Below are 17,359 nucleotides of genomic sequence, written 5' to 3'. Positions count from 1 at the left end.
AAAGAATAGAATAAAAGTTGAAAACTGCACATGAATATAATTTTGTCTGTGGATTCAGAAACTCACTCATCACTTAAAACTCTAGGTTTAAAATTGTGTGGGAATAGAAACTACATATTTATGAGTTTTCACTCTGTCTCATACTTTAAGATTTTAAGATTGTCCAAATCCATGAAATTTGCAAGTTACATAAGCACAGCAAAAAAACCCCACATATTGGCAATGAAGTCAAGACAGCTCTCAATCCATTCAGTTGTGCCATATAACATCTGAGGGTTTGCACACAGATAATTATATAATCTCTCTGAGCCCCAATCTCCTCATCTATAAAATAAAGATATTACCACTTACATTTGTCTTCAGCAAAAAGTAATGGCTACTTAGGACATACAGATGAGTAACTATAAAATTAATAGAAGCACTACTTTAATGAAAGTAACAGCAATTTCACTGTGTTGATGTTTCTTTTGTAATTGGTAAACTTTCACTTTTAGTTCATTATGAAGAAAAAAAAATCCCAGAAGTATATTAGCTGAGATTTTGTTCAATAAAATTATTAAGAGTAACCATATTTTTAAGAAAAGCTAATTTTTATGGTATGATTTTTCATCCTAAATAATTTCATAAATAAGAAATTTGGCTGGGCATGGTGGTTCACACCTGTAACCTCAACACTTTGGGAGGATGCAGCAAGAGGATTACTTGAAGAGTTTGAAACCAGCATAGTCAACATAGCAAGATCCCATCTCTACAAAAAATTTTAAAATCAGGCATGGTGGTAAGTCCTGTAGCTGTAGTCCTAGCTACTCGGGAGGCTGAGGTGGGAGGATCACTGGTGCCCAGGAGGTCAAGGCTGCAGTGAGCCATGATCATGCCACTGCACTCAGGTCCAGGCAACAGCATGAGACCTTGTCTCCAAAGAAAACAAAAAACAAAAAAACATTTTAACTATATTTACTGGTTCGGGTCATATTTATATATTATTAGTATTTATGCATATTTCCACAGAATGTTACCATGTCTCCATTTTACAATTTCTACTTAATCTGAGATTCCTTGAGTTAGTATCTAAAAATAGAGGCTAGGCACAGTGGCTCACACCTGTAATCTCAACACTTTGGGAGGCTGAGGCGGGTGGATCACCTGAGGACAGGAGTACGAGACCAGCCTGACCAACATGGTGAAACCCTGTCTCTACTAAAAATACAAAAATTAGCTGGACATGGTGGCACATGCCTATAATCCCAGCTACTCAGGAGGCTGAGGCAGGAGAATCACTTGAACCCGGGAGGCGGGGATTGCAGTGAGCTGAGATCGTGGCATTGTGCTCCAGCCTGGGCAACAAGAGCAAAACCCTGTCTGAAAATAAATAAGTAAATAAAATAAAAATAGAATAATAAATAAAATTTACTCATTGGCCACATTTATTAAGAACATGCTTTACACAAGATGCCTATACAGATCCTGTTCTCAATCGGCTTAGAGTCTAAAATAAGGGATAAGGATAAGTAAACAAATAACTATGAGCAAAAAAGTAATAAATGTCTCAGAAAAGTTACATCATGAGATTCCGAGATAAAGGGGTTACTTACAACTGGAAGGAAATCAGAAAAATCTTTCATGAACTTAGCATTTTAGTATTCCCTGAAGAGTAGGTAAATTTTATTTTATTTTTTATTTTATTTTATTTTTTTGAGACGTTGTCTTGCTCTGTCTCCAGGCTGGCGTGCAGTGGCGCGATCTCGGCTCACTGCACTTCCGCCTCCCAGGTTCAAGCGATTCTCCTGCCTCAGCCTCCTAAGTAGCTGGGAATACAGGCGCACACCACCATACCCAGCTAATTTTTGTATTTTTAGTAGAGACGGGGTTTCACCATGTTGGCCAGGATGGTCTTGATCTCTTGCCCTCGTGATCTGCCCACCTTGGCCTCTCAAAGTGCTAGGATTACAGGCGTGAGCCACCGTGCCCAGCCGGGTAGGTGAAGTTTTAAAACTATATGTGATTTTAAAAGCTACGTGCTATTAAAAAGTACATTTTCTTGTATGTTGCTTATATCTCAATAAAACTGATTTAAAAAGAAAAACATGTAAATACTCCCAGTAGAGGCGATACATTTGACAAAGGTCCTGAAACAGTAAGACTGGGACTTACACTGGGCAAGAACTGGGACCCATATTTCCTAGAAAAGGGGCCCTCCTGGGCTCCTCTCTCTTCTCATTCTACACACTGTCTATGAAATCTCCTTCACTCCTCTACAATGATGACTCCCAACCATATCTCCTTCCCACTTCTTTCAATCTCCAGAACCACATATACAACTAGTAATCCAGCACTTTGGGAAGCCAAGGCAGGCGGATCATAAGGTCAAGAGATCGAGACCATCCTGGCCAACATGGTGAAACCCCATCTCTACTAAAAATACAAAAATTAGCTGGGTGTGATGGTACGCGCCCATAATCCCAGCTACTGGAGAGGCTGAGGCAGGAGAATTGCTTGAACCCGAGAGGCGGAGGTTGCAGTGAGCCGAGATCACACCACTGTATTCCAGCCAGGCAACAGAACAAGATTCCGTCTCAAAAATAAATAAATAAATAAATAAATAAATAAATAAATAAATAAATAAATAAATAAGGTCTGCATTTTGTCTGGGTGTACCAAATATGACTCATATTAACATGTCCCAAATTGAATTTGACATCCTGCCCATAAATCTGTTCCTCCATTGGTTTACCTTCCCAGATTCCTCTAACCAGACCAAAACCTCAGGGATCATTCTAGGTTTTTGTCCACCATATTTAAATGGTTGGTCACTAAGACCTCTATATTTAATCCCTGCAGCCACTGCAATTAAATCTTAACTGATGTTCCAACCTCCATCTTACAACTGCCTTGACCTCTACCCCAAATTTGATACTAAAAGGTCAAGGCTGTGTCTTAACCATCTGCGTATCTCTAGCCTTAAACAGGATTTATACACAGAGAATATTTAACAAAAAGATGCTCAATAAATGTTGAGTCAGTGAGTAGAGAAGCAAATTAGTTTCCCACCACTCCTCCACGGAGGCACTCTATTCTCCAGACTTGTTTTTTTCATACCTCTGTTTCCTCAGCCTAGAATCAACGCCCTTCCCAATCTTGCTAATCTCCAGGTAGTGTCTTCTCTTCTGTGCTCCACTAACCTGGTAACATATTTCTAATAAGACCTTATGACACCGTCTTATAATCATCTGCTGGCACCTTAAGACATTATTCATGATTGCCACCTCTATGGTATCCCTTTATCTTAATAATATTTGTTATTATAATCACCAATAATTTGATAAGTGTATTTATCATCTCTAAAAATTGATGACTTTCTATATAGTAGGGATTGTGTTTCATATAACTGTTACAGGCTGAAATGCATCTCCTCAAAATTTATATGTGGAAGGCTTAACTCCTAGTACCTTAAAATATGACTGTATTTGGAGACAAGGCCTTTAAAAAGATAATTAAAATGAGGACATATGGGTGGGTTCTAATCCAATCTGACTGATGTCCTTATAAGGAGAGAAAATTTGGACACACCAGAAACACCAAGGGCACACAGGCATAGGGAAAAGGCCATGTGAGGACACAGAGAGAAGGAGGCCGCCATCTGCAAGCCAAGAAAAAGAGGCCTCAGGAGAAACCAACCTGCTGACACTTTTATTTTGAATTGATAACCTCTAGAACTGTGAGAAAATTAATTTCTGTTATATTTTGTTATGGTAGCACTAGTAAACTAATACAATTACATATAGAATAATGCCTGCCACATAGTAGTTATCCAGTAGGCATTATGGATCTATCATAATACTGATATATCTATATCTATACCTATATCTTGGTCTCAAAAGGCAAGAATTGTCAGAGTCATCTTTGTAGTCTAGGCACCCAGCTCAGTAATTAGCAGATAGTACTCATAAACACTAACAGAAAAATGAGTGAGTTTGGTTGAAACAACCCATGAGATACAACTATGGCAGATAAATTTAGAAACGTATTAAGAGCAAAACACAGAGGGCTCCAAAAGTTTGGGTGAATCTGGGGGCTTTAATCCTATACAATTTGTACAACATAGAAGATTTTGAGACAACTAAAAGATTAGGGCCAAAATTTCAGCAAAACTAGTCAAATGATGGTATATAGCATATGAATAGGCCTGGGGGATATAGGAGGGGTGCACTGCAAGACCGAGAATGGGGATGAGCCAAATGTAATATATCATGTATCTATACTGTAGTAATTAGGGCCAAATATCTGATACTGGTCACATTTAGAACACAGGTCAATTTCTTCTTGTTCCCATCATTTAATTTCTGTTCCCATCATCCTCAAGGGAGAGAATCTGGGTCAACACTTAGGCAACATGTATATCTTTCAAAATGTTGGCTGTTGTCTTCTATGTATATGTTAGTTTTTTCCCCAAATGGCCAAGTGTTCTGCAAAAGAGAACACTGTAAGCTTCCAAATACTCATGGGAACTTGTAAACGTAATACAACATTCATGTAATTTCCACTTGCTACACAACACACCCTGAGGATGTTTTTCTGGAACATAACAAGTGGTTCTGTTGCTAAGAAAAAAAAAAAGAGGTTGCTTGATGAAAGATATGAAAAAAATCTAAACACAGCCAAAATAATGCCTTTGAACTATATCACTTTTTGTATCAGAACAAGTGAAGAAAGCAGAGCCATATTCTTTCATTGTGGAACTGCATTTTGTAGTAAAATATTATTATGCACCAGAAACCACTACTTCTTCCTTAAAATATTAATATCAACATGGTTATAATTAATTACTGAGAAGGGAAAAATATGGATTGATCTTCTCAGCTGGCTTTTTCTAAGCACTTAAATTCATTTTCACTACCAGCCCTTAGATTTGTTTCAAAATAGAATTACATTTAAAGTATGGTCCAGGGAATGTAATAAGCACAAAGTATAAAGGGTCATTCTAGAGCAAATATGCAGGTACCCACTAAGAAACCAACTTATTAAAAAATTAAAGCACAATTTAAATAATGATCATAAGAATACAAACATCAACAGCTAACCTTTATGGAACTCTTATCATGTCCCAGCTACTCTGCTAAAGGCTTAAGATATTTAGGATGAACCATATGAAAATGGCAATTTCATAAGGTTCAACCTAATACACTTGCTCATTTAATTCTTACAACCACCCCAATTAAAGAATGTTGTTATCATCCCCATTTTACAGATGAGGAAACTAAAATTTAGGAGGCTTAATTTGATCAAAGTTAAAGAGTTAGGAAATAGGAGAAATGGGACTAAAGCCTAGGTCTGAATCCAAAGCCCATATTCTCATTACATATTACACAATAACAGCAGTCTCTGTGTCTTGAAAACCAGGCTGAAGGTATAAGCACACAAGCACTCTCACACACTGCTCAAAGCCACTACATATACAGTTGTGCGGGTTGTACCCTCACATAGGACCCCAGCAAGGGAAGGGAGTGAAATGGGGCTGACATCCAGCCCATGCTTTACTATCCATCCTGTTACAGGATGGCATCCAACTGAAGAAGGTTCTCTTACTTACCAAAAATTGCTATAGTGGCTAACAGTGGCCCTGATGCTGTTGGTATAATTTTTTTTTTTTTTTTTTGAGACAGAGTCTCGCTCTGTCGCCCCGGCTGGAGTGCAGTGGCGTGATCTTAGCTCACTGCAAGCTCCGCCTCCCGGGTTCCTGCTATTCTCCTGCCTCAGCCTTAGCCTCCTAAGTAGCTGTGACTATAGGCGCCCACCACCACGCCTGGCTAATTTTTTGTATTTTTAGTAGAGACAGGGTTTCACTGTGTTAGCCAGGATGGTCTTGATCTCCTGACCTCGTGATCCACCCACCTTGGCCTCCCAAAGTGCTAGGATTACAGGCATGAACCACTGCACCCAGCCCGCTGCTGGTATAATTTTTAAAAATTTTTAGAGAAAATTTTAATAGTACAGATTAAAAGTCTTAAAAGATATATATTCTTTGATCCAGAAATTTCACTTTAAGGAACTTATTCTAAGGAACTAACTGAGAATCAACATAAAATTTGCATTACAAAGATATTTATCAGCGTTTATAAAAGAGGAAAAAACTAAAAAATCTAATATGTCCAACAATCGGGTATTTGCTGTTATATGAGATCTACATATGATTAAAATAATGTTGGAGAAACATATTAATTAATAAGCTTTTCACAAAATATTATAGGAATGACAAAATTTACAAAAATCCTAGTCATTTTAGTAAAACTAAGGTGCATGTATATATTCTACATACAGTGTATCTGTGGATGGGGAAGAAAACAGAGAAAAAACACTAAGTGATGTAATTAATACGTTTTTAATATTCTTCTTTGTTCTACTTTCGTATATTTTTCTATAAGATATATATAAGCTGGGTGCACTGGCTCACATGGGTAATACCAGCACTTTGGAAGGCCGAGGTGGGCAGATCACTTGAACCCAGGAGTTTGAGACCAGCCTGGGCAAAATGGCGAGACCTCTTCTCTACAAACAAAAACACAAAAATTAGCCAGGTGTGGTGGCGTGTGCCTGTATTACCCAGCTACCGTGAGGCTAGGGTGGGAGGATCGCTTGAGCCCAGGAGGCAGAGATTGCAGTGAGATGAGGTCACACCGCTGCACTCCAGCCTGAGCAACAGAACAAGATGCTGTCTCCAAAAAAAAAGTATATACGTGTGTGTGTGTGTGTGTGTTATATAAAATAACTTAGAAAGAGGTAAAGCAAACAAACAACAAAAACTACAAGAGGCAAATAACATAAAGCTGAAAAACTGTTACATACGAAGTCCAGCCATGCAAAATTTTATTCTGCCTCCTAACTTGGAAATTACTGGGTTGATGCAAAAGCAATAGCAGTTTTTGCAATTATAGAATCTGTGATTTATTATGGTTGAAATTGAAGCAAAAAAAATACCTAATTTCACGTGAAACTGAGAAATCTAGGTCATTTTACCATATGGCCTGGGTTGAGAACCACTGCCTCAAAATACAGACACAAAACAAAGCACAGGCCAGGCGCGGTGGCTCACACCTATAATCCCAGCACTCTGGGAGGCCGAGAGGGGCAGATCACCTGGGGTCAGGACTTTAAGACCAGCCTGGCCAACATGACGAAACCTCATCTCTACTAAAAATGCAAAAATTAGCTGGGCATAGTGGCACGTGCCTGTAGTCCCAGCTACTTGGGAGGGTGAGGCACGAGAATCACTTGAATCCAGGAGGCGGAGGTTACAGTGAACCACTATCGCGCCACTGCACTCCAGCCTGGGTGACACAGTGACTCTGTCTCAAACAAAAAACAAAACAAAGCACAAATTATACTCTAAATATCTTTAGATAACAAAAACTTAAACAAATGTTTTAAAAATAAGAAGCATTTTTTTTTTTAGTATTACCTATCAAATAAATAGAATTCTCAATAGAGTGAAAAAGCGAAAAGTGGCTCCTGACAGCCAGGAGTTGGCCTGGCACTATCAGCTAGGCCTCAGGGTACTACAATTAAACATAAACAATTTCACAGAACACTAGTATCAAACAAGGCCACCCTGTGCTCATGATGAGTCAAGAGAAAAATTAGACCACTCTGTCTAATCATGTCTAAACACAGACAAAACATGAACATTGTCCTGACCACAAAAAATAAATAAATAAATAAATAAATAAATAAATAAATAATCAGGCTGGGCACAGTGGCTCAGGCCTGTAATCCCAGCACTTTGGGAGACCGAGGCTGGTAGATCACTTGAGGTTACAAGTTTGAGACCAGCCTGGCCAACATGGTGAAACCTCGTCTCTACTAAAAATACAAAAATTAGCTGGACGTGGTGGCAGGTGCCTGAAATCCCAGCTACTCAGGAGGCTGAGCCAGGAGAATCACTTGAACCCAGGAGGCAAAGGTTGCAGTAAGCTGAGATCATGCCACTGTACTCCAACCTGGGCAACAGAGGGAGATTCCATCTCAAAAAAATTTAAAAAAACAATAATAGCCAATGACCAAACATAATCCTGACTAATATGAATGACTGCTGTTTCTTTTTTTTTCTTGTCTTTCCTTTTTGAGAAAGGCTGCTGTTTCTTTCTTTCTTTTCTTTCCTTTCCTTTCCTTTCCATTTTGAGAAAGGCTATCACTCTGTTGCCCAGGCTGAAGTACAGTGGCATGATCACAGCTCACTGCAGCCTAAACCTCCAGGGCTCAAGTGATCCTCCCACCTCAGTCTCTCAAGTAGCTAGGACTACAGGTGCGCAACCACCACACACAGCTAATTTTTGTATTTTTTTTTGTAGAGGCAGGGTTTTGCCATGTTACTCAGGCTGGCCTGCTAACTCCTGAGGTCAAGTGATCCATTCACCCCGGCCTCCCAAAGTGCTGGGATTACAGGTGTGAGCCACCACACCCAGCCAACTGCTGTTTCTTTATCAATCACAGCTTTATTAGCCTTGCTCCATTTTCTTGCCTTCTAGGTTCTTAAAATTATTCCTACTTTCTAACAGCATCTAATCCACTGCAAAGCCCCACTTCCTTATACTCTAACCAAAATCACTTAACACAAGTCCAAATCCTATATGCTTCCCTATGACACACATTCTTCCTCAGTATAATAAATCACCTCATTTTGTTTTACTGCAGATATATTCCTGGCAGTCTTCCCTGGAGAGCGATAACAAAAGTTGGGACTATACACTTGAATACAGGATGGATTAGGAGTAAAATAAAACAGTTACACAGAAATCCCAACAATCAAAAGAACAGATAACATTCTACATGAAGAACAGATAACATTCCACATAAAAGGATCTTTTGACACATAAACTGATCCTATTATGGATTCCCATGAATTCAAAATTCCGAATCTTTATCAGCACTGCAATTGTTGACTAATATATTTTCAATTAAATTCTCAAATCACAATGTAAATATAAAAAGTAGAAGGTAAATGAAGAAACGAACCCCTGAAAATAATACCTACAACTATACAATTCTCTACTTTAAACACATTATTTTTATGTAGGCTATGAGTTTCTTATTGAGAAGTTTTGAAAAACAACAGGTCATGAAAATTATCTATCTATAACACAGGCATGACTTAGTATTTAAACGGTAAACTGTCTTCTGATTGATTATCAAGGGGAACCTTGCCCTATGCATCCTTACCTCCTGGGTCCTTATCTGGATTATACTCTAAAGCATTGCTACAGATGAGGTCAATATCTTTCAGGAAATCCTTTGCAGTCAGGTAATTATGTTTATCAATTTTAGTTATTACTGTTGATAAGTCCATTGGTTCCTTGATTACTTCAAGATAATCTGAAACCTAAAACAGATAAGATATTTTAATAAAAATTACTTCCAGTTTTTCATATCATCTCAGTTCATAAAAACACAAAATAAAACAAAGTTCTTTAAAAATTAAATCTAAATATCAAATAAATAATTTATAAAGATAAAATTGCAGTGCTATTTATGCTACCAAAGTTACTATCTGCCATACTTTCCATGAAAACTTCAGTTTCCAAGTCATACCTAAATCAACTCTGAAATGTTTCTGTTCTTAAAATTTGAAACCATGTCAGCTTTTTTTTTTTTTTTTTTAATCCTTTGGGCATATCCGGGAAGATAATGTATGGACAAAAGTACCCAATGAGCATCAATAAACATGACTTCAAGAAAAAGAGAAGGAAAATAAAAAGCAAAGACTTTTCATACTATGAGATAAGTTATTCTGATAAATCTCTTTAAATTTTCAACAAAAATTTTCTTTTTCAGTTTTCTAGAGTGAACTATTTCATGGAAAGTATTTTCCACTCCTTTGGAGTCATCACAAACATTTAGAGTCAATTATATAAGAAAATTAAGTATAGTTTTCCTAACCAGTATGAGATTTGCTGGATTTGTCCCTAAGTATAAAGAAATCTACAAACAAACAAACATGCTGCTTTCTGTGCTGACTTTCTGTGAGATAACCCTAAACAGGAGATATTAAGTCATGATTTGCCCAATAAATTGAGTATCCCTGACCAACAAGAAAGTGTTAGCAACTTATGTGTCTACTGCCTTCCCCAGTGCAAATCTCAAATCAAGTAAATAGGTTTGCTATAACAGAAGTCTTAGCAGTAATGTCTAAAATTAGTCCAGGAAAGATTTCTGGGGAGATGGTTAAGTTCTGCTCTATGAAGTTTCAGATGGCATCGATACCATTATTTTTAAATTTACACATTCACACACACGCACGCACATATATGTAATTTATATGTTTTTTAATGTTTAGGATTACTTATAAAAAATATTAAGTAGAAGTGTATGTGTGTTTTATTTTTCACCTTTTAGGAGCTGAAAAACCAGTCAATCTCCCTATAAGGGAGGTAGCAGAGTTATACTGAAACAAACTACCTCAGAAGATATTAGCGGGATTCCTGCTTCTGGTATTTGACATAAATGCCTGTGTACAAGTGGAAACTGTTTTATAAACTAAAAAGCACTATAAAATGTATATTATTAAAGACTATAAATGTTACCACCCTATGCTTAATTTTAAATTTAACATTTATTTTCTAAAGTTTTGTTTTCTCTGCAGTCTGCTTTGGAATTTGATAAAGTTTTCAGACACTTTAAATTCATTAGTTAAATAAAAACTTTTGTTTTAGGTTATCTTGTTTTCCCCTCTCTATCCTTCCCAGAGACTCCTATGTTCTCAGCTTAAGAGCAGAACGAACCTAAGAAGAAAGACAAAGGAGAAAACAAGAGAAATACAATCCTAAATAAAATATTTATCTGACCAACATTTTCTATCCCCTTATACTACCTTACCATCATTTATATAACTATTACAGATGGCATTTGAAAATCTGACAAATCTTCTCTGATTAGAAAGAAAAGAGCTTTCCTGAGCAAAAGCAAAATTGGTTTACTCTCAGCATAGGAGGTTGAGTTGGGGGCAAGCCCCTATCCTTTAAGAAGTGTTAGAGTCCAAATATACCAAATAGGGGAGTGGAAGAAAGGGCACGCAGATATATCACATTTATTTAAAATAATTTTTTAATCAGCTGATAGTTTTAAGACTATTTAAAAACACTATGGGGGGGGGTGGATGTCCCAGAAATATAAACTGATATTTATTAATTTAAAAAGCCAATTAGGCATGTCCTGTTATCCCAGTGGAAAGATATAAAGTAGCTATGATAATGAATGTGGGCTTTGAATTTTAAAAAACTTTCAAGTCTTGGCTATGTCACTTGCCAACAAGTCTGTTTCCTCAACTGCAAAGTAAGAATAATAATAATGATCCTACAAGGTTGATAAGAGGATCAAATGGAAAAAACACTGTATTGTGGATAAAGGTACAAATAAAATTATAGATAGTCTCTTCATTCCAAAAAGGGGGGAAAGTATTTATTTTCAGACTTGCCGGGGGGAGGAACGTAAATGCTAGCTCATTCTTCCCAGTAACAGATGAGGTAATGGTTTCAAAGGAATCCGCTCAGGTCCAAAAGCACAGATTTCACAATTAGGATACAACATTAAACTCTGAATCACTCATAATTCTTTTTTTTAAAAAAGAAATGAATAAAAACTAAAAACACCAAAGCTGTTCAAACATGGAGTCTGAACTATAAGAAAGAGGCCAGTAAAGATTACATTGTGTTCATCCACACACTACATTATCCCAGGATAAAACAAAAACCAAAAATGTAGTTGATAGTATTAGATTCCCAAATGGAAAATTTCTTTTCTCATCATCAGAAACTATGCTCCCACAAGCACACAAAATAATACACATAAAAAGTGAGAAATTTTCCACTGGGAGCAGAGAAAATCCTTAGAAAGAAAAATAATTTAGTTGCACGGGATATGTTTTAACTTCAAACAGCATCCCAGCCACAGGCATTTCCAAAATATGAAAGACAAAGAAATTTCAGGTTTTTAGCTACCTCTTTTGATGAGGTATACATAATTTGGGAAATGCCAGTATTAACTGGTATTGATTGGTTAATACCAATATACTCTTTGAGAGCAGAATTTATCCTGGAATAAAAATAATCTAGTATGGATATCTGACTAAGGCAACTTTTAATCCTCTTAAATCGAAGAGTAAGAGACCACAAAGGTTAATAATAATTAAGAGGACAATATAAATTGGTCACTAATTTCATCCAAAAGTCACCAGATGTTTGCTGATGACATCGGTAGTTATCACATGGATTAAAATTTTACAGGCTAGGGGTAATATTCATCCATGCCTTTGCTTTTTTTTCCTTCCAAAAAAAGATGTCAATATTTTTTTCTTTTAGCCAGTTCAACTTCACTGTTTGCACACTACTGAAACAAGACCTCTTCAATATCCACCGGTTTGCTGAAGATGTTAAAGCGTTTATCTGTGGCCAGCCTCTTGGTTACATCCCTGAGAAACAACCGCAACTCTCTTAAGGTATTTTCCTCCTGGTCCTCCATTCGACTTTTTTCTGATTCTGATAATTGACGAGGTGGAGAAGGTAGTGCAAGAGGAAGCACTTCCATAGCACAAAGAGCTAGAGAAAACAGAAGAAAATGTTAAGATTCCAATGTTGTGGGTCAGGACCCTTTTTTGGCATTCTCCCAAAATGTTCTTTAAAGAAAAGAATTACAAATACAGTCATGTGTTGCTTAACAACAGGGATACATTCTAAGAAATGTGCAGTTAGGCAATTTTGTCATTGTGTGAACATCATAAGAGTATACCTGCACAAACCTAGATGGTATAGCCTATGACATACCTAGGCTATATGGTAAAGCTTATTGCTCCTAGGCTACAAACCTGGACAGCATGTGACTATACTGAATACTGTAGGCAACTGTAGCACAGTCGTATTTGTGTATCTAAACATAGAAAAGGTATGGTAAAAACACAGTATTATAATTTTATGAGGCCACCATCGTATATGCAGTCCATCGTTGACCAAAACGTCATTATGCAGCGCATGACTATATGTGTGAAACATGCAAATCCAGCAAGTAAAAATCTGCATAGAAACAAAAAGGGAATAGCTTCACCTTGTAAAATAACTCACAACAGGACCCCTTTAAAAAACAAAATAATTTGATTTTGAAATATTATTTATATATAACTTATGAGAAATACTTCAAATCAACACAAATATCTCCAAGTAAAGTATTACACACTGATTTCCTTAAGTCAACCTTGTTTAAAAACTGCTTCTTAAAATGGTATTACCTTATATGCATAAAAAGTATAATGGGCAAGTAATATTTGAACCTTCCTATCCCCAAAAGAATTCTGATTTTAGGCAGGTCTCCTGCCCTCATATTCTGAGTACAACAGAGTAGGGATAGTGAATGGCACCTGCAGAAAGGGAGGAAAAACAAAAAAAAAAGGAACTAAAAAAAGAATTCCACAGTCATGAAGGAGATGGAAAACCAGTCCTAAGTGTCATATGTAAAATCCATGGTACTCACTATCTATCCTAAGAAAAACAAGAAATCTTCTTAAAAGGTAAAGTATTAACTTTCCTAATTACAAAGTTCTCTAATTTTAAAAGATTTCCCGATATCACATTAAAGCTCAGAATTAAAATTCTAAGAATTTTTCACTGATTTCTAAACAGCTCCTAAGATGAAAAGTGAAAGTCAACAGAAGCAACTGAAAAAGAATTGTATCAATCGTAAACATAGAAAATTCAGATCTATGAGATCAAAATATATCTAGAAGCATGAAAGACTGAAATAAATCATTTTCATAATGAAATATTTAGATTAACAGGAAGCAACAAAATAAACATAAATAAGGTATAATTTACATATTAAATTTCCCAAGGTTTTGGGAGGGAAAAAACCATAACTACAGCAATTTGACAGGTGTTCATTTTTAAAACACCAATAAAATTTGGAAAGGAGCCACTAAAGAACAATAAAATTATTAAAATGTCACATAATATAACCAATGAAAAACAAACAAGGTAAAAAGAATATGGAAAAATAAGGACTTGGCAGGGATGGGAAATGTATTGAGTATCCCACAAGAAGGGCTCTAAGAAACATAAAAGGTGGAACGAGGGTAAAGAGGCTTAAAAATTTTTACCAAACAGGATTGCTACTTCCTAGAAGAGGCTGAAAGATTAAGCAAGTAGATCTTATCCTTTACACATCTTTAAGATTAGGAAAAGAAAATCTCTTTTGAATGACTTAGAATGCAGCCCTTACTATGCCAAGGAACTGAAATCTGACAAATTCTTGAGGTACCTCTTAAGCTCAATTCTTGAGTCTAAAATTATTGAGTCCAAACCCAAGAAAAATCTAACACTTAAAACAAAGGCAGGATAGATTTTCAAACGGCTAGAATACAACGTTAAATGTAATGGGTCCTAAATAAGTATTTGAAAAGTCAATCAATAAATAAACTAGAAATGGCAAATGTTCTAACCAGCTATTAGCCCATCAAATCTACCATGGCCCAAAAAGTAATGAGCACAACACCTGATGTTCACAACCTGCCAGTTCAACTCCTGGGTACTTACTGTGACTAAAACAGAGGAGAACTGAAGACTTTTTTTCTATGGCTTTTTGAGCCCCATAACGTGAAATCTACCAGTGGATGTGGTTGAAGTCATAAGAAGAAGTCCTGTTTAGTAAAGCTTTAACAAGGCTATACTTCCCAATCTCAAGTCAGGTGAACACAATGGACACTTCCACACGTCATCTAAAGATAAACAGCACCTGACAAACTGTCCTCACTTCCAAGAATAAAGGGCTAAAATAAACTGACTCCAAGAAAGGGTATTTCTTAACTCCATCCCTCCCATTTTCCTAAAGGCTTTACAAACTTTACCAGCATGTTTCCTTCGTGGTGGAGCCATTGATGCCTGATTGAGAATCAATTCTTGAAAAAATTTTCTTCTGTCTTCTTCAATAGGCCTTTGAATATACAAGACCTCTTCATACTGTATTCTAAAGATACATTTAACCTACACATATACACACACACAAAGACATTAAATATATAAAGAATTAAAAGCTTACATATCATACCAAATTGCAATGTCTTCATCTTCCAGTATCATGTTCAATATTCATAGACCATTCACATGGGGTTATAGTTAACCTAGTCCTAGGCTATGCTGTTGAAGGGTTCAACCGCATGGGCTAAACAGGAATGGAAGAATGTCCAGTTACCCAAGTCATTAATGAATGATACTATATATCTAGTAAGAATCATCAGATAATAGCAAAAAGGATAGCTGGATGTAACAGATGGCAACAATCTCAAAGGCTTTTACATTAAGAGGGGAAAAGTAATTACTTCGAATCTATAATAGAGAGCTGGAAGAATGTTAACATTGCCATCTCTTATCCTCGTATTTCTTTGTACTCCCTATCCATTGACTTCCCTTCCTGTGCTCTTTCCCTACCAAGTCTGTAATCTCTGGAATCCCTACCAAGTCTGTAATTTCCCTACCAAGTCTGTAATCTCTGGAATCCTGGTTCCACTGCAAATAAACTATACCTCTGGTCTAGTTTATGCTCCATGACACACTCCAAAAAAATTAAGCCAATTATTCTCATATCCTTCAGCTCCATCCACTTGGTGATTACTCACCTCTTCTGTTTACCTACTCAGACTTTGACCCCAGGTGTCCACCTTCCAAGATATGCTGTTTAAATGCTCTTTACCTCATCCAAATTTGTCTACTATGGCATTAAACACTGTATTTAATTTTTATGGTTTTTCTAGAATGTCTACCTTCTATCTTCTAGACACCAAACTCCCTGAGAACAGAGACCACTTCCTATTCAGCTATTTTTCTATACCTATCCCAGTGCCTGGTATTTAGCAATGCCTAATAAGTATGTACTGAAAGAGTTAACCTTGTGATTTTGTTACCCAGCCCAAATCAAATAGGAAACTGCAAATAAAAAAAGGGAGAAGGTCACTAGTATGGAAAGATAGACCAACCATGACACTGTGAAAATATGGATTAGAATCAAAGACATCATATTCCTGCCCAAATTTAGCCACACATTTGTGGTAAAATCTGAATAATTCATTCAGTTCGTCATTTCTAACCACTTACTGGATTAAACCTATGAATTGAACCCTTAAAAATTTCATAAATATGATATCATTCTACCTTTATAACAATGAGGTAAGTATTATTTCCTCATTTTGCAGATGAGGAAACTGGGGCTTAGAAAGATTTAAGTAATTGGCTTAAGGTAATAAAGTGAATAAAGAAGACTAAATTATATAAACTCTCAATGCCTTTTCCAGCTCTGAAATTCTAAGAGAAGAAGAAACAATGAAAGGTAAACATCAGAATTCAAAAACTGGATGGGGAATTATTTATCTCAACCTAAAGTCAAATCATTTAAAAGTTTATAAAATTTCACCTTGTGTCGTTCCAGTGCTTTTGTAGACTACCTTCATGCACAGTTCCCTCCAACCCTTTAATCTATGCTTTGCCGGCCTTTCTTTGAAAGTTCTGGAAGTAAATTTACTACTGAACATGTTTTGTATGCCAAACATCATGCCAGACACTGCAGTTATAAAACTGAAGAAAATGTCTTTGTTCTCTGCTGTCAAAGATTTTAGAGTCTCAGAAGAAAAGCATTATGATACTATGCTGGGAGTACTGTAACAGAGGTAGCAAAACACAGAGCAGAGACCTTGCAAGGGGTGAAAAGACACTAGGTAAGATGTACCAGAAATCACTTATATCGATTGGGTCTTGAAAAATAAATAGAACTTAAAATCCTAGACGTACCATGATTTCGTTCAAGAATGGCAAAACATTTCATTTTAACTATTCTCTGATAATTTTCAATACTATGTTAACACTTTACGAACACAAAAGCCTACCAAGAACAGGCCTACAATAATCCATGGATATTCTTACCAGGTTACTACCAACACCTTAGAATCCAACATTTTATAAGTGGGATAAATTATACTTCTCTAAGTTCACTCCTAACCTTATCTTCTGACAGTCCTAGCCTCAAACTTCATGGTGTACCAAAGACAAGTCTTCCATAATTCCCAGAACAAATCATGCTCTGTTTCACATTGGTTCACACTGGTTGTGATACATAGTATTCACTCATTCCTGACCCCCTCTTTAATGCACCACTCAAGCTGATGCTTTCTGTGTGATGCCTTCCCTAACTTTCCCAGATGCACTTAGGCACACCTTCCAATATTTCTGAAAAAACAGTTCAATAATGTTCAATAATGTAAAAAACAGTTCAATAATGTAAAAAATAAATTTTTACAGCTGTGCAGCCATCACAAGCACGTTTTAGAACATTTTCATTACCC

At 36.5% G+C, this 17,359-nt stretch overlaps 1 protein-coding gene across 2 annotated transcripts in view; it reads right to left on the bottom strand.

Moving 5' to 3' along the window:
- The window catches only part of ATAD2B (ATPase family AAA domain containing 2B), a 174,967-nt gene that overhangs the window by 24,920 nt on the left and 132,688 nt on the right, over nt 1-17,359 (bottom strand). Inside the window, exons 20-22 of one of the 2 annotated variants that reach the window (XM_054476527.2) lie at nt 14,876-15,011; nt 12,385-12,581; nt 9,211-9,370 (exon numbers count right to left, since the gene is read on the bottom strand). In XM_054476527.2, the coding sequence (XP_054332502.1) occupies nt 9,211-9,370; nt 12,385-12,581; nt 14,876-15,011 (493 nt within the window). The remainder of the gene's footprint in view (nt 1-9,210; nt 9,371-12,384; nt 12,582-14,875; nt 15,012-17,359) is intronic. The other variant, XM_054476528.2, reaches the window with a different exon arrangement.

The sequence above is a fragment of the Pongo pygmaeus genome, chromosome 12 (genome assembly GCF_028885625.2).
Source record: "Pongo pygmaeus isolate AG05252 chromosome 12, NHGRI_mPonPyg2-v2.0_pri, whole genome shotgun sequence".
NCBI classification, from domain to species: Eukaryota; Metazoa; Chordata; class Mammalia; order Primates; family Hominidae; genus Pongo; species Pongo pygmaeus.
The sequence above is the reverse complement of the archived record's forward strand: the minus strand, read 5'-3'. Positions and strand labels throughout refer to the sequence as shown.